Here is a 19538-nt window from a genome sequence, read left to right on the forward strand (position 1 = left end):
AAAATTAATTACGCAGGAAATGGCAGTGTAAATGTGTTTATGCGCAAATATTGATATAATAACCATCATATTGAAGGAAATTTGGAGTCACGCGATGATATGGTGTGTGGTCCTCCCACTACCACTCGGGAAACCAAGCAGTTTAGTAGGCTACAGATCAACTAAATTATGATGAACTTCACATAGTGGTGAAAGTGCACGGTGATGAGCTTCACTTGATGAGCTTGATGCTGATTTCCAATAAATATCGAGGGTCTTATTCTGGTGACATGAATGATGCTTGACAAATAAGAATATTCTCACTCTTATCCATACTAATGTCAACATGTAAACTAGCCAACCCGCACAGCATCTGCAAGCTGTTGGCTAGAGCGCAGGTGCCAAGACCTGATACCAGAGTAGGCACATTTGCTATTTAACATTTACATTTTAGTCATTTAGTAGACGCTCTTATCCAGAGTGACTTACAGTTAAGTGAGTGCATACATTCTTCATACTGGCCCACCGTGGGAATCAAACCCACAACCCTGGCGTTGCAAGCGCAATTGCTTTACCAACTGAGCTACACAGGGCCACAACAGTTTTTGTAACAAAACTATCGGTAGAAAATGCGATGGAAACACATTGCATTTTAGATTTTTATTCAGTACATGAAAACTTGAGCGAAAAAGTATATTTTGTGTCCACTATGTCATCACGCACTGATTTTTATCCGCAACAAATCCATTTGGTGGAAACATACCATTGATGGGAAAATGCACATATTTTCTTTACAAGGATTCTAGAATATTCGCATAAAAATCTGTCGCCGATTGGATGGAAACCTAGATAGTGACAGACTTTTAGGTGCTGGATGTCACGGTTTCGGCCGAGGCTGCTCCTCCTCCTTGTTCGGGCAGGCTTCGGCAGTCGTCGTCCCCGGAGTACTAGCTGCCACCGTTGTATGTTTCGATGTTTGTTTGGTTTTGTCTTATTGGTACACCTGTTTCTGTTTTGTGCTTATTATGTGTCCTATAAGTTCTCGTTGTTTGAGTCTTGTGTTGTGTGTAATTGTTTCACCGGTCAGCAGGAGCTGTGAGTTATATTTTCTCCATTTGTTTATTTTGAGAGAGTGTCCGCGCTGTTGTGCGCATTTGTTTGTACTTTGTGGTTTACGCAGTGTGCGTAAGTTCACTTACATTTACATTTACATTTTAGTCATTTAGCAGACGCTCTTATCCAGAGCGACTTACAGGAGCAATTAGGGTTAAGAGCCTTGCTCAAGGGCACATTTACATCATTTAGCAGACGCTCTAGTCCAGAGCGACTCACAAATTGATGCATTCACCCTATAGCCAGTGGGATAACCACTTTACAACATTTTTTTTACTTTATTTACATTTACATTTTAGTCATTTAGCAGACGCTCTTATCCAGAGCGACTTACAGTTAGCGCATACATTATTTTATCGAACCCACAACCCTGGCGTTGCAAACGCCATGCTCTACCAACTGAGCTACATCCCCTGCCGGCCATTCCCTCCCCTACCCTGGACGACGCTGGGCCAATTGTGCGCCGCCCCATGGGTCTCCCGGTCGCAGCCGGCTACGACAGAGCCTGGATTCGAACCAGGATCTCTAGTGGCACAGCTAGCACTGCGATGCAGTGCCTTAGACCACTGCGCCACTCGGGACCACTTGCCTCCGGCTCGTTTGTAGCCGTTTGTTTGTTTTTCGTGTCTTTACTAAAGACTTTTGGATGAAGCCTCTGTTGTCCTGCGCTTGATTCCCACACCACATCCACGCTCGCACCTGACACTGGAAGGATTTTTTTTATTTTTTTTATTTCACCTTTATTTAACCAGGTAAGCCAGTTGAGAACAGGTTATCATTTACAACTGCGACCTGGCCAAGATAAAGCAAAGCAGTGCAATAAAAACAACACAGAGTTACATATGGGGTAAAAAACATAAAGTCAAAAATACAACAGAAAATATATATACAGTGTGTGCAAATGTAGCAAGTTATGGAGGTAAGGCAATAAATAGGCTATAGTGCAGAATAATTACAATAGTATTAACACTGGAATGCTAGATGTGCAAGAGATTATGTGCAAATAGGAAGCACCAGTGATTCGGTTAATAAAAAAGTGGTCAGATGACGCAGATGCTAAGCTACAGGACTGTTTTGCTAGCACAGACTGGAACATGTTCCGGGATTCTTCAGACAGCATTGAGGAGTACACCACATCAGTCACTGGCTTCATCAATAAGTGCATCGATGATGTCGTCCCCACAGTGACCGTACGTACATACCCCAACCAGAAGCCATGGATTACAGGAAACATCCGCACTGAGCTAAAGGGTAGAGCTGCCGCTTTCAAGGAACGGGACTCTAACCCGGACGCTTATAAGAAATCCCGCTATGACCTCCGACGAACCATCAAACAGGCAAAGAGTCAATACAGGTCTAAGATTGAATCATACTACACCGGCTCTTACGCTCGTCGGATGTGGCAGGGCTTGAAAAATATTACGGACTACAAAGGGAAACCCAGCCGTGAGCTGACCAGTGACGCGAGCCTACCAGACGAACTAAATGCCTTTTATGCTCGCTTCGAGGCAAGCAACACTGAAGCATGCATGAGAGCACCAGCTGTTCCGGACGACTGTGAGATCACGCTCTCCATAGCCAATGTGAGTAAGACTTTTAAGCAGGTCAACATTCACAAGGCTGCAGGGCCAGACGGATTACCAGGACGTGTACTCCGAGCATGTGCTGACCAACTGGCAAGTGTCTTCACTGACATTTTCAACATGTCCCTGACTGAGTCTGTAATATGTTTCAAGCAGACCACCATAGTCCCCGTGCCCAAGGACACTAAGATAACCTGCCTAAATGACTACCGACCCGTAGCACTGACGTCTGTAGCCATGAAGTGCTTTGAAAGGCTGGTCATGGCTCACATCAACACCATTATCCATAAGACTCCTGAACAGCTAATCATGGCTACCTGAACTATTTGCACTGCCCCCCCCACCCCATCTTTTTACGCTGCTGCTACTCTGTTAATTATTTATGCATAGTCACTTTAACTCTACCCACATGTACATATTACCTCAACTAGCCGGTGCCCCCGCACATTGACTCTGCACCGGTACCCCCCTGTATATATAGCCTCCCTACTGTTATTTTATTTTACTTTTTTATTAAAAAATAAATGCATTGTTGGTTAAGGGCTGTAAGTAAGCATTTCACTGTAATGTCTACACCTGTTGTATTCGGCGCATGTGGCCAATACAATACAATTTGATTTGATTTCTACACATTATATACTCAATACAGTATCAGACATTAGGCACTTGTAATAACAGAATGTTGTTTGTATGCTTCCAAATGTCTCCAGTTTATGTAATAATATGATTACTTTCATACTATAAATGTTAAAATGTGTGTCTACAGCTGAAGTATTGAAGAGAAAAGGATGACATATTAATTCATGAAATCCATTGTTTATGGTGATCTGCAGTGGAAATTATTGTGAAATATGGCTTATGGGTTTAGGTCTGGTGGGTTTATTAAGGTCTGGTGGGTTTATGAACAATAAAAACATATACTTTATAAACATATACTCAATAATATTTACCTCATCAATTACTTAACAACTATCGCCAGAATGAGCTAAAGCCAAACACATGACAAAAATCAAAGATGCATTTTATTTTAGAAGCCTTATATTTGAATATGCATGTTTTCATTTATTAAATAGAAAGAAGTGATACTGATAGACTTAAAACAATACATTATATAAACTTTGATAATTTTTATGTACATACACAGAAGAAGAAGCAATCAATCCCATAATGTACATCTTAAAATGAGTCTTTAAACTAAATGCTATATTTACAACAACAACAGAAACAGCTTTCAGACATCACACACGTGTTTGAAAAAAAAAAGACTGGAAAAACAAACCTGAGCAGGCAACTGATTTCAACGAGACAGGTGGCTATAGAGAACCTTGCGAATTCCCACATTTCAAGTTAGGTTCATGTATTCCGTGCCACATAATATATATCTGATGCGGCAGGAATCTGTGTACTAAAATCATTTCCCTGTAATAACAAGGGTCGTAAGCGTCCACGTTTTGGGAGGGGACATGAAGTCCAGCAGTCCTGACTCCGAAATGGGACTCTGGCCCAAGACCAGCCTTTTCCAGACACATTCCCATGTAGACATCGTCAATTGGCAAAATGGGAACGGTATGGGTCATTTTGTAAATGGCCATAGCTGTGTATCCAGAGAGCAGGAAGCCCCCTCCCCCACAGTAAGGGGGATATGAGTCTGACTCTTGAACCTGGACTGGGACATAGTATTTGCTCCCTGACTCTCTAATGGGTCCTACATTGCAGATTAGATGACCTGCAAAAAGGTGCTTGTCACCATCGTTGTCTTTTAGACTCTGAAGGTAGTCCACCATGTTATCTGTGTTGGCGAAGATATCATCGTCACCGTTGAGGAGAAATCGGGCCTGGCGGCAGTTCTTGTCCATCCATTCTAAGAACACGATCTGCTTCAGGGTGAGGTTGAAGAAGGAGTCGTTGAAGTCCCACTGCAAGATGTCATTATGCTCACGGTTCTCCAGTCGTAGAAGCTTGTTTAGCTTGCGCTTCTCAAAGCCTGTGCCTGTTGTTCCCGAGAGAAAAATCCTGTGGATCCACACTCCGTTCTGCAGTCTCTCATTGGCCCAGGTTTTCCGTAGTACCTCACGGCGGTCGTAATTCGCAGGTGAGCTTTTTATGACCAGCAGAAGGAAGACGTCAGCAGACTTGTGAGGGCCTCCACATTTATCAGGTACATCCAATAGCATTGGGAAGTGGCGGCAGTGACGATAGAAGAGGAAGTCTTGGATGTGAACAGGCAGAGAAGAAAACCCTGACACATTGGCCGCAGACTCATTCCGTTCACAATGGCCCCAGGTAGAAACACCTGCGCTCTCACTGGTTGGTTTCTGAGGTCTGTTTTGATAGGTTGATTCCCTTCTGTTTATCTGGACAGGGTTTGAATTTTTTTCGGGAGGAATGTCCTCTTTCATAAAAATTATGACCAAGCACAGTGTGCTGATCACAAGTAAAGATGTTGCCTCAAGCAAACGAGAAGACCTTCTCATCTTTGTTGCTCTGTAATGAGAAAAAATAAGGCATTAAAGGCATAAAATGGGCCAGAGATACAGTGCCCTCTGTAATTACTTGGACAGTGACACATTTTGTTGTTGTTTTGGCTCAGTACTCCTGCACTTTGACTACAAGGTTAAAGTGCAGACTGTCAGCTTTAATTTGAAGGTATTTTCATCCATATCGGGTGAACCGTTTAGAAATTACAGCACTTTTTGTACATAGTCCCCCCATTTTAGGGTCACAAGGTCACTTATATGTGTATTAAAGTAGCCAAAAGTTTAGTATTTGGTCCCATATTTCTAGCATGCAACGATTACATCAAGCTTGTGACTCTACAAACTTGTTGGATGCATTTGCTGTTTGTTTTAGTTGTGTTTCAGATTATTTTGTGCCAAATATAAATAAATGGTAAATAATGTATTGTGTCATTTTGGAGTCACTTTATTGTAAATAGGAATAGAACATGTTTCTAAACACTTCTACATTAATGTGGATGCTACCATGATTACAGATAATCCTGAATGAATCGTGAATGAGTGAGAAAGTTACAGACGGAGGGCACTGTACATGTGTGTGACGTGACACACTGGTGTGTTTCCTGTAAAACAACCACTGCTGTATGATATGTCCCCCGTACAAAGAACAGCTATTTTAGATGACACAGTGTTAACTTCAAGCCAAAAAAATGTTTGCAGTTGCATGCCCAACATATGTCTGCAGAAAACTTGTTTAACACCATGCTCCCTACGAAATGTGTGTTTGTCGAGCAAGCATAAAATGAATGAGACAGTCATTAGTGAGGAAAATAGTATTGAAAAATATGGGTTGTTTATGAACTCGATGGACCAATAAAAAGGGATTAAAAAAAACATAGGCGGTGGATTTTAGGCTGGTAGCAACCACCACAGGGTGTCTGTTCAGAACACAAGGAAGCAGTAGTTCCAGTTCAAGGTTTAGTGAAGATCCACACACACACATACAACACCACTCTCTATGATACTATTTATGGTTCTGTAAAGAAAAGGGGAGAATTTAGGCTATAGCACAGTATGGGAAAATATGCCTATTTCCATGTCAACAAACTAAACAGGCTATGTGGACCCAAACACGTGCTAGATGCACAACGAAACAATAGAGCAATGTAGAAATATCTACACATTATAAAGCATTAATAAGCATGAGCGACCTACAACCGAAAATAGCATAGCACCACATAGAAATGCTAACAATGCGCTAATAAGCATGCTAAATAGTAATGCATTCCGGATGACAATGCTAATGCTAACGCTAGCGGGAGTACGCGAGAAGTTTAACACAAATGGTAAATATTTACAAAAGACACTATTTAGCTCCAAACAACAAGACATCAGGATTTTGGCATTTACATTCAGCTGCACACACAATAAAACATCAGAAAGAAAAGCATTTTTTTTCTAAGGAGGTAGAATAAGCAGGATGAAAAACCGGTTGGTTATAAGAATGGAAACTACAGGCTGCCTGAGCCCTGTTCTGGTCCTACACTAAATCCCAGGAAAAAAGGCTGCTGATTGGCTAATAAAATAATGATGATTGACGTGACCTTATTTCAATAAGAAAACCAAAAGAAAGTTGCGGTCTTGGAAAGGAAATGAGCTGGCAGTTTTAAAAAGTATTCAACTTATAATTAAGAGATAAAATAATTATTTCAACTTTCCTTCGAAATTTGCTTGCTTCATATTTGTCCATAAAAAACACAAGATCATAATTAATTCAGAAAATAGGATGCTGTGCTATCATAATGACATTTAGAATTTACCATTGACCATCAAAATAACTAAACTATCTATCTCTATCAGAGGGCAAATATTAATACTATACATGCCAGTCTCTCTTGGCTAAGAGTTGAGGAAAGACTGACTGCGTCACTTCTTGTTTGTATAAGAAACATTCAGTTGTTGGAAATTCCAAATTGTTCACATAGTCAACTTACACACACAACACTGATAGACACAATTACCCCACCAAACATGCCACCAAATTCAAGGAAACGTACAGTACTATACAGAGACATGAGTGCATGGACATCACCTTCCATCTTATATAGTGCAAGTGAACAGCAAACCTGGTTTAAAAACAAATAAAGCAAAAAATCTAATCAAATTGTATTGGTCATATACACATACAGTGGGGAAAAAAGTATTTAGTCAGCCACCAATTGTGCAAGTTCTCCCACTTAAAAAGATGAGAGAGGCCTGTAATTTTCATCATAGGTACACGTCAACTATGACAGACAAATTGAGTTTTTTTTTTCCTGAAAATCACATTGTAGGATTTTTAATGAATTTATTTGCAAATTATGGTGGAAAATAAGTATTTGGTCACCTACAAACAAGCAAGATTTCTGGCTCTCACAGACCTGTAACTTCTTCTTTAAGAGGCTCCTCTGTCCTCCACTCGTTACCTGTATTAATGGCACCTGTTTGAACTTGTTATCAGTATAAAAGACACCTGTCCACAACCTCAAACAGTCACACTCCAAACTCCACTATGGCCAAGACCAAAGAGCTGTCAAAGGACACCAGAAACAAAATTGTAGACCTGCACAAGGCTGGGAAGACTGAATCTGCAATAGGTAAGCAGCTTGGTTTGAAGAACTCAACTGTGGGAGCAATTATTAGGAAATGGAAGACGTACAAGACCACTGATAATCTCCCTCGATCTGGGGCTCCACGCAAGATCTCACCCCGTGGGGTCAAAATGATCACAAGAACGGTGAGCAAAAATCCCAGAACCACACGGGGGGACCTAGTGAATGACCTGCAGAGAGCTGGGACCAAAGTAACAAAGCCTACCATCAGTAACACACTACGCCGCCAGGGACTCAAATCCTGCAGTGCCAGACGTGTCCCCCTGCTTAAGCCAGTACATGTCCAGGCCCGTCTGAAGTTTGCTAGAGTGCATTTGGATGATCCAGAAGAGGATTGGGAGAATGTCATATGGTCAGATGAAACCAAAATAGAACTTTTTGGTAAAAACTCAACTCGTCGTGTTTGGAGGACAAAGAATGCTGAGTTGCATCCAAAGAACACCATACCTACTGTGAAGCATGGGGGTGGAAACATCATGCTTTGGGGCTGTTTTTCTGTAAAGGGACCAGGACGACTGATCCGTGTAAAGGAAAGAATGAATGGGGCCATGTATCGTGAGATTTTGAGTGAAAACCTCCTTCCGTCAGCAAGGGCATTGAAGATGAAACGTGGCTGGGTCTTTCAGCATGACAATGATCCCAAACACACCGCCCGGGCAACGAAGGAGTGGCTTCGTAAGAAGCATTTCAAGGTCCTGGAGTGGCCTAGCCAGTCTCCAGATCTCAACCCCATAGAAAATCTTTGGAGGGAGTTGAAAGTCCGTGTTGCCCAGCGACAGCCCCAAAATATCACTGCTCTAGAGGAGATCTGCATGGAGGAATGGGCCAAAATACCAGCAACAGTGTGTGAAAACCTTGTGAAGACTTACAGAAAACGTTTGACCTGTGTCATTGCCAACAAAGGGTATATAACAAAGTATTGAGAAACTTTTGTTATTGACCAAATACTTATTTTCCACCATAATTTGCAAATAAATTCATTAAAAATCCTACAATGTGATTTTCTGGAACTTTTTTTTCTAATTTTGTCTGTCATAGTTGACGTGTACCTATGATGAAAATTACAGGCCTCTCTCATCTTTTTAAGTGGGAGAACTTGCACAATTGGTGGCTGACTAAATACTTTTTTCCCCCACTGTATTTCGTACATGTTATTACGGGTGTAGCGAAATGCTTGTGTTCCTAGCTCCAACAGTGCAGTAGTATCTAACAATTCACAACAATACACACAAATCTAAAGGTAAAAGAACACCTCACAGCACAATGCTTCTCCCCCATGTGACCTACTTGTTGTGTGTACGTACTGACATGTACAGTTGAAGTCGAAAGTTTATATACACTTACAGTGAGGGAAAAAAGTATTTGATCCCCTGCTGATTTTGTACGTTTGCCCACTGACAAAGAAATGATCAGTCTATAATTTTAATGGTAGGTTTATTTGAACAGTGAGAGACAGAATAACAACAAAAAAATCAAAAAAACGCATGTAAAAAATGTTATAAATTGATTTGCATTTGAATGAGGGAAATAAGTATTTGAACCCTCTGCTAAACTGACTTAGTACTTTGTGGCAAAACCCTTGTTGGCAATCACAGAGGTCAGACGTTTCTTGTAGTTGGACACCAGGTTTGCACACATCTCAGGCGGGGTTTTGTCCCACTCCTCTTTGCAGATCTTCTCCAAGTCATTAAGGTTTCAAGGCTGACGTTTGGCAACTCAAACCTTCAGCTCCCTCCACAGATTTTCTATGGGATTAAGGTCTGGAGACTGGCTAGGCCACTCCAGGACCTTAATGTGCTTCTTCTTGAGCCACTCCTTTGTTGCCTTGGCCGTATGTTTTGGGTCATTGTCATGCTGGAATACCCATCCACGACCCATTTTCAATGCCCTGGCTGAAGGAAGGAGGTTTCTCACCCAAGATTTGACGGTACATGGCCCCGTCCATCGTCCCTTTGATGCGGTGAAGATGTCCTGTCCCCTTAGCAGAAAAACACCCCCAAAGCATAATGTTTCCACCTCCATGTTTGACGGTGGGGATGGTGTTCTTGGGGTCATAGGCAGCATTCCTCCTCCTCCAAACACGGCGAGTTGAGTTGATGCCAAAGAGCTCCATTTTGGTCTCATCTGACCACAACACTTTCACCCAGTTCTCCTCTGAATCATTCAGATGTTCATTGGCAAACTTCAGACGGGCATGTATATGTGATTTCTTGAGCAGGGGGACCTTGCGGGCGCTGCAGGATTTCAGTCCTTCACGGCGTAGTGTGTTACCAATTGTTTTCTTGGTGACTATGGTCCCAGCTGCCTTGAGATCATTGACAAGATCTGACTGATTCCTCACTGTTCTCATGATCATTGCAACTCCACGAGGTGAGATCTTGCATAGAGCCCCAGGCCGAGGGAGATTGACAGTTATTTTGTGTTTCTTCCATTTGCGAATAATTGCACCAGCTGTTGTCACCTTCTCACCAAGCTGCTTGGCGATGGTCTTGTAGCCCATTCCAGCCTTGTGTAGGTCTACAATCTTGTCCCTGACATCCTTGGAGAGCTCTTTGGTCTTGGCCATGGTGGAGAGTTTGGAATCTGATTGATTGATTGCTTCTGTGGACAGGTGTCTTTTATACAGGTAACAAACTGAGATTAGGAGCACTCCCTTTAAGAGTGTGCTCCTAATCTCAGCTCGTTACCTGTATACAAGACACCTGGGAGCCAGAAATCTTTCTGATTGAGAGGGGGTCAAATACTTATTTCCATCATTAAAATGCAAATCAATTTATAACATTTTTGAAATTTTTGTTGTTATTCTGTCTCTCACTGTTCAAATAAACCTACCATTAAAATTATAGACTGATCATTTATTTGTCAGTGGGCAAACGTACAAAATCAGCAGGGGATTAAATACTTTTTTCCCTCACTGTAGGTTTTTCAACCACTCCACACATTTCTTGTTAACAAACTATAGCTTTGGCAAGTCAGTTAGGACATCTACTTTGTGCATGACACAAGTAATTTTTTCAACAATTGTTTACAGACAGATTATTTCACTTATAATTCACTGTATCACAATTCCAGTGGGTCAGAAGTTTACATACACTAAAAGTAAACAGCTTGGAAAATTCCAGAAAATGATGTCATGGCTTTAGAAGCTTCTGATAGGCTAATTTACATCATTTGAGTCAATTGGAGGTGTACCTGTGGATCAGTGGCGGCTCCTGAAAAAATTCTCAGGAGGGGCAATTTTTCTGATGATTTAGGTGACCTACACACATTTAAAAAAAGATATGTCCAGCAACAACATGAAGACAGGGGCAGCATATAAGTCAATACCAGAAGCATTTATTGACTGATCTCAAAAGTGTTGGCTTACCAGGGTTGGTGGAGCCCTCAGTTTCATCTTTGCCTCGCAAAGCTAACTCAAACACTCCGCAAAACTTCACACACTGGATTAGCCGGCTGAGGATGTGGCGGTTCTTGCTAATGTCGTAGTAAATATATTTGTTATAGTGAATATGGAATATGATATGTTGAGTAAAATGTTGTGCTAAGATCTATTTAGGTCAGGAGCTGGTTATAAGTTCTGTTCCTATCCAATAACAATGGACAAAAGGGTCCTATCTTGTCAGCCTTGTCAGCAGGTGGCCAAGGACAACACCCACGCCATAGGCCTCTCAGTTCTTCCAACTCACGAGTTCTTGCTCTGAGGACACACACACACACACAAACACACACACACACACATCATCACTGTTAAACACACACACACACACACACACATCATCACTGTTAAACACACACACACACACACACACACAAAAATCCCCTCTCTTAGGCTGAACATTTGAAGACAGAGAACCCGACTCAGAGCCAATGCAACAGTGACAGTAGCCTGCAGGGGACCTCGCCCAACTCATCAGGACCAATCAGAAGATCAGAACTACTAGATTGAACCTACTTCATTTATTGCATAAAATGTCTGCACACAATGTTTCGGGGCTCTCTTCAGATAATAATAATAATAATAATAATAATAATAATAATATGCCATTTAGCAGACGCTTTTATCCAAAGCGACTTACAGTCATGCGTGCATACATTTTTGTGTATGGGTGGTCCCGGGGATCGAACCCACTACCTTGGCGTTACAAGCACCATGCTCTACCAGCTGAGCTACAGAAAGTGGATACTCATGGATGCGCATTGCAATTGTAAAATGTCAACACAATTGGAGACACCACGTCATTTTTGGAGACATGTTATTGACAGTAAACTATTGTAGATGCGACTGCTAACTAACTAAAACATTTTAGCTGGCTAGCTAATCATCTTAGCTAAATGTGGGGCAAACAATTAAGTTATTTACCGTTAATTTGAGGGATTGGGGTGAAAGAAATCGAGTTACATAGTGATACTTTACGATATACTGTATTGACAATATCGCAATATTTTAGCGCTAGTTGGCTGTACCTGCACCAAAACACCATTATTGTTCCTTCATAGCTTGTTCTCAATCTTTTCACATTGGGAGCCAATTTGTTTTCAGCACTTTTATTTCCATGACTGATCAAAACTCGTTCTCATGGCTTTCTGATCCCTCTGCAACAGACATATGGTGCGCAATAAAATCACAGTATCGAATCGCAATACGTATAGAATCATGAGACTCGCAATGCTGATGCATATATCTTATCGTGAGGTTCCTGGCAATTCCCAGCCCAAGTTCATTTTTAAGAGTTTGACGAACGGGTCCGTGAACGCGATTCCAGATATATTTACCTCTGAATAAACTGCCTTTATTACACCATATCCACATCCAGTAAACTTGTGATTATCAACACTAACCTCATCGTTGTGGCGGCGGACAGCTAGCCTGTATCCCTCGTCATCCAGTTGAGTGAGTGGCAATGTCTTTTTTCGTTCGTACCAATTTTTGGAAAATCCTCGGGTGTAGGACTTTCCGCATTTAGTAGAAACCTGTTGAATTATTAAATTTGGTCTGGGAGGTCCTAATTGTTTCGTTGCCAATTTATCTTCATTTGTTCGCCGACAAAAAGGAACTTCTTTCAAACAATCCACTCTTTTCTCAGTTACGTTCATGGTTACGTAACGTATGACGAAAGCGCGTAAGTGCAAGCCCACAGACACCCATTGAGATTGTATTGAAGGCTCTGAAATTTGAAAAAAATAGATTTTACATGGGAGTCTATGACAGAAGTTCTGGGCGATTTTCAATCTGACTGAAATCGCCCCAAAAGGGGGTGGAGCCATTTGAAGCACGACTTTAGCCTGATTCGACATTTAGTGGCAGTGTGGCACTGTGGCAGATCAGACGTATAGATTACAACACTGATAACTACTGTTGCCGTGATATAATTGATTAGAAAAAAAATCCCTTCCTTTTCCCGTTTGGCAGTGCGTCGCCCATATCGCCCTATTGAACAGGCCGTCCCTGCTGTGGATGTATTTCAAGGCCTACCTTCAAACTCAGTGCCTCTTTGCTTGACATCATGGGAAAATCAAAAGAAATCAGCCAAGACCTCAGTCTGATTCATCCTTGGGAGCAATTTCCAAACGCATGAAGGTACCACGTTCATCTGTACAAACAATAGTACGCAAGTATAAACACCATGGGACCACGCAGCCGTCATACCACTCAGCTTGCAATCCTACCCCCTTTTCCTCCAAACATAAAGATGGTCATTATGGCCAAACAGTTCTATTTTTGTTTCATCAGACCAGAGGACCTTTCAGGTTATGTCGATATAGGACTCGTTTTTACTGTGGATATAGATACTTTTGTACCTGTTTCCTCCAGCATCTTCACAAGGTCCTTTGCTGTTGTTCTGGGGATTGATTTGCACTTTTCGCACCAAAATACGTTCATCTCTAGGAGACAGAACGCGTGTTCTATATCGATATAACCTGAAAGGCCGCTCAGCAAGGAAGAAGCCACTGCTCCAAAACCTCCATAAAAAAGCCAGACTACAGTTTGCAACTGCACATGGGGACAAAGATCGTACTTTTTGGAGAAATGTCCTCTGGTCTGATGAAACAAAAATAGAACTGTTTGGCCATAATGACCATCGTTATGTTTGGAGGAAAAAGGGGTAGGATTGCAAGCCGAAGAACACCATCCCAACCATGAAGCACGGGGGTGGCACCATCATGCGGTGGGGGTGCTTTGCTGCAGGAGGGACTGGTGCACTTCACAAAATAGATGGCATCATGAGGAAGGAAAATTATGTGGATATATTGAAGCAACATCTCAAGACATCAGTCAGGAAGTTAAAGCTTGGTCGCAAATGGGTCTTCCAAATGGACAATGACCCCAAGCATACTTCCAAAGTTGTGGCAAAATGGCTTAAGGACAACAAAGTCAAGGTATTGGAGTGGCCATCACAAAGCCCTGACCTCAATCCTATAGGAAATGTGTGGGCAGAACTGAAAAAGTGTGTGCGAGCAAGGAGGCCTACAAACCTGACCCAGTTACACCAGCTCTGTCAGGAGGAATGGGCCAAAATTCACCCAACTTATTGTGGGAAGCTTGTGGAAGGCTACCCGAAACGTTTGACCCAAGTTAAACAATTTAAATCAATGCTACCAAATACTAATTGAGTGTATGTAAACTTCTGACCCACTGGGAATGTGATGAAAGAAATAAAAGCTTAAATAAATCATTCTCTCTACTATTATTCTGACATTTCACATTCTTAAAATAAAGTGGTGATCCTAACTGACCTAAGACAGGGAATTTTTACTAGTATTAAATGTCAGGAATTGTGAAAAACTGAGTTTAAATGTATTTGGCTAAGGTGTATGTAAACTTCCGACTTCAACTGTATGTGTAACTGATAGATGCACACACACACTACGTATTCATGTTTTTAAATGTATGTAAATTGTAAAGTATTTTTCGTTATGTGTCGGACCCCAGTAAGACTAGCTGTCACCATTGGCGTCGGCTAATGGGGATCCTACTAAATCAAATAAAAAAATCTATGATGTAGAAGAGTACCATTGATACAAATCATTTCGATCTTTGGACAATTACGTCCTTCAGGGGTTGGGCAGGGGTGTGCCAATAATGAAATTCCAACAGAAATGAGATAAAATCAGTATTAGGTAGTAGCTTGGCATATGCATTCAATTTTCTCAATTGCATCATAGGACTGCAGTAATGGAAATGCAAGGCAATAGGATGGCAACTCATCAAATTGTGTCATGTCTGGTGAAAATAAGTGGAACAAGCCACGTAACAGTTATGGACATTCACAAAGACATGCTTTGCATAGTGGACAAGCAAGTTTTCAAACAACTGGAAAAATGTCCGGACCGGACCAAATCTGAACCAATCATAGACATCTATGTTTCACAAGTTTGGACAGCACAGTACAGCAAAGTACAGTAGAGCACAGCAGAGTACATTACATTACAGTACACATTACAGTAAAGAAAAGTACAGTACATTGCAATACAGTAGAGCACACTAGAGTACAGTAAAGTATAGTGTACTGTATTGTACCCTACTTAACTCTAATGTACTCTACTTAATTAAACTCTACTCTACTGTACCGTACTGCACTATACTCTACTGAATTAACCTATTCTGTACTGTACTGTACTCTACTGTACTCTACTCTAATGAATTAAACGGTACTGTACCATACTGTACTGTACTCTTGTGTAATACTGTGCTCTACTGTACTAAACTGTGACGTACTGTTCAGTGATGTTCAAACTTGTGAATCATAGCCTAGACGTCTATGATTCGTTCAGATTTGGATCTGGTCCGCACTGACCAAATTTGTACTTGTTTGGGGGCAGAGCTCATTACATTAATACCCAGCATGCTTTGCAAGTGTTTGTTTTTACATTTACATCAGCAGGCGCTTTAAAATATTATCTGTAACTGTTATTGTAGTTGAAGTGGTCTGTTGATTTATTCTGTATGTTAAAGTATTTGAACATCATTGCTGCTAGTTTTAAAGCTTTTGAAAAAATTAACATTAGTGCATGTGATAGATAGGAGAAATAACAAATATTTAGTTGCAATCTTTAGTTGGCTCCTCTTTCCTATTAAGAGGTGTGAAAAGTATTATTGTGATATAATGCTTACTTAATTGAGAATGTATAGCAGTTGAAATTTGGCCATACAATCAATGGCTGAAAAATACGTATTTTCAACGTCCGGAAAATAAATATTTTCAATGTCCGGAAAATACATATTTTCAATGTCCGGAAAATACGTCCTTTTTTATGTCCATATAAGACATATTTATAACTTCCGGAAAATATGTCTTCTAACCTTTCATTCAGCACCTGAGATGCACTTGATGACAATGGGGATCCATAAATAACAGGAAAGGTGTTTCCCCAGTCAATCATGTACAAATATGCCCGTTTTAAGACCAACAAGAGACTGTGGTAATTCGCTATTTTAATACATTTTAACCAACAGTGAATTTATAGGTTAACAATTTCTTATAATAACCACATTTGCCTCTGCCACAGTAATAAAACAAACGTCTCATATACGAGTAGGTATTGCGCTGTAAGGCGTACAAGTGATAGTGGCTGGTGCATATACTGTAGTTCCTCAAGTTTGCTCTGGGTAGCCTACTGATCTGCACGACTTTATTCTAATTGTATTGGACCATCCAAAAACCGTTTATTTGTTTGTTCGCATGTATTATATTGAACTGGCACAAATAATTACTTTTTAGTGACTATTAGGCTATTAGATTAATATATGCCTACAAAATCTGTATTTGTACGATGACGAATTTACAGTATAAAACCCATTCTTAGTCATAGAAAAGCATATCTCCATATTTTCAATGCACATTCAAGTCGTTGTCTCTTACCTTTTCGGCCTGGGTCCAATTGACAGAACGGCTGGAACAGGTGTTACCTTGGGGCCCTCTGGAAATCAGTTAAAAATACACTCGCCCGTGAGCGCTGGGTGTTATAAATGCACTCGCTCCTGAGCAGTGGCCTCTATCCGCCAGTTAGATTTTATATTCCTGCTTTGAGCGCCTCCGTCAACCCAAGTCCCAGCCTCCGTCAACCCAAGTCCCAACCCTACGAATCATAGGCTAAGAAAAACGTCACGTATCAATTAAAGGGGCAATCTGCGATTGGTACATCAATTTGTGATATACTGATTCATGATATACATAAATTAATGATACCCATTGATTTGAAGAATATAACTTATAAAATACCTCATGAGCTTAGTTTAAATGTTGTACCCCATCAGAACCCAAAATATAAGCTTTTTAACTCCATTATTTGTAAACAATGTAATTGGTTAAAACTCAAATTTGAGCTGATGGATGTCAGTCCTTGCATCCATAGCTTTGTCTATGAATTTGAGAGTGGTTCCATTTCTCCAACCCCATCTGTCAGCTGTTTAAATTAACAGTGGCGGGGCCGACATTTTAGTGTTGTTTGAAATGCAGATTATACCTTTACATTTTTCTAATTGAATTAATACATTAAATTATTAGAGATAGGAATATAAACATTGTATTTGAAAATATGCTAGACATAGACAGACAGAATACACACAGTGCCTAGCAAAAGTATTCAGACCACTTGGATTTCTTCACATTTTATTGTGTTACAAAGTGGGATTAAAATGGATTGGATTGTCATATTTTGTCAACAATCTACACAAAATACTCTGTAATGTCAAAGTGGGAGAAGATTTTTGAAGATAAATAAAAAATTAATAACTAAAATATAGTCGTTGCATAAGTATTCAGTCTAAATTAGTTCAGGAGTACAATTTGGCTTAACAAATCACATAATAAGTTCCATGGACACGCTTAAATAATAAGGGTTGACATTATTTTTAATGACTAACCCTTCCTCAGTCCCCAATACATACAGTGGCTTGCGAAAGTATTCACCCCCCTTTGCATTTTTCCTATGTTGTTGCCTTACAACCTGGAATTAAAATGGATTTTTTGGGGGTTTGTATCATTTGATTTACACAATATGCCTACCACTTTGAAGATGAAAAATAGTTGAGGTGACTAAACTGCTTGGAGTAACCCTGGATTGTAACCTGTCATGGTCAAAACATATTGATACAACAGTAGCTAAGATGGGGAGAAGTATGTCCATAATAAAGCGTTACTCTACCTTCTTAACAGCACTATCAACAAAGCAGGTCCTACAGGCCCTAGTTTTGTCACACCTGGACTACTGTTCAGTCGTGTGGTCAGGTGCCACAAAAAAGGACTTAGGAAAATTGCAATTGGCTCAGAACAGGGCAGCACGGCTGGCCCTTGGATGTACACAGAGAGCTAATAGTGGAGGAAAGATTGACTTCATCACTACTTGTGTTCATGAGAGGTGTTGACATGTTGGGTGCACCGAGCTGTCTGTTTGAGCTACTGGCGCACAGCTCGGTCACCCATGCATACCCCACAAGACATGCCACCAGAGGTCTCTTCACAGTCCCCAAGTCCAGAACAGACTATTGGAGGCACACAGTACTACATAGAGCCATGACTACATGGAACTCTATTCCACATAAGTAACTGATGCAAGTAATACAATTAGATTTAAAAAACTGATTAAAAAACACCTTATGGAACAGCGGGGACTGTGAAGCAACACAAACATAGGCACAGACACATGCATACACACACACGATAACATACGCACTATACACACACATACACATGGATTTTTGTACTGTATATATGTGGTAGTGGTGGAGTAGGGGTCTGAGGGCACACAGTGTGTTGTGAAATCTGTGAATGTATTGTAATGTTTTGTAAATTGCATGAACTGTCTTAATTTTGCTGGACCCCGGGAAGAGTAGCTGGCAGCAGCTAATGGGGATCCATAATAAATACAAATACAAAAATATTGCTCAATGGGGCTGAATGCAAGGGGCCAGAGTTCCTGTCTAGAAGCATGGCTTCGACTGCTCCTACAGTTTTGCTTCAGTACAGCAGTTTAACAGACTCCCGGCCCAGAAAGACAATTTCCATAGATGGCCACATAGAGAAGTCAGATTAGAAAATTCCTAATGAGACACACATTACCTTTGTGCAGAAAACATTCATTGAATTATTCAAATAATTGTCACTGAGGCCAATATTTTTCCATCACTTACAGCCGAAGATATTAACATTTTAGATTCATCCAATGTCTGACATGTTGGATGACATGATGACGTTGTTGCTGCTCACACTGCTCCCTGTTCCAACTGAGTGCTAGTGTGCATGTAATGTTGGTCCGTATAAACCGGATGCAACCCAGATATAGACAATCCATGAATAGGCATATGTGAACGTGAGTACCTAGAATACAATGGTCGGACTTATTGGACGTAGTCTCCAGTTCTTATTATACCCAAGGGGCTGAATGGCACCAAAAACATCGCTAAGGATCATGGTGAAAGTGGCCGTAACTAGTCGTCATGATAATGGTCGATGTAGTCGTTTTCATCCTGCCTGAGAGAGTCAACCAGGAGCCTCCTCGTAGCCTTCCGGCCCTTGATTGGTCTGTGTCAGCACGTGGTCCTGTGTGATGACAAATGTACATTTACATTTACATTTTAGTCATTTAGCAGACGCTCTTATCCAGAGCGACTTACAGTTAGTGCATACATTATTTTTATATTTTTCATACTGGCCCCCCGTGGGAATCGAACCCACAACCCTGGCGTTGCAAACGCCATGCTCTACCAACTGAGCTACATCCCTGCCGGCCATTCCCTCCCCTACCCTAGACGACGC

The 19538-nt window shown here is 41.0% G+C and overlaps 1 protein-coding gene across 1 annotated transcript; it reads right to left on the reverse strand.

The window, feature by feature from the left end:
• Positions 1 to 3513: 3513 nt before the first annotated feature.
• Positions 3514 to 16755, reverse strand: LOC311137200 (N-acetyllactosaminide beta-1,3-N-acetylglucosaminyltransferase 3-like). Its single transcript, XM_084171560.1, has 2 exons — positions 16644 to 16755; positions 3514 to 5159 (listed from the first exon to the last, which is right to left on the reverse strand). The coding sequence occupies exon 2, from the start codon at positions 5147 to 5149 to the stop codon at positions 3989 to 3991; it is 1161 nt and encodes a 386-aa protein (XP_084027686.1). The 5' UTR covers positions 5150 to 5159; positions 16644 to 16755; the 3' UTR covers positions 3514 to 3988.
• Positions 16756 to 19538: the final 2783 nt, after the last annotated feature.

This window comes from Coregonus lavaretus (assembly GCF_964263955.1).
Source record: "Coregonus lavaretus genome assembly, chromosome: 11".
Lineage (NCBI taxonomy): Eukaryota > Metazoa > Chordata > Actinopteri > Salmoniformes > Salmonidae > Coregonus > Coregonus lavaretus.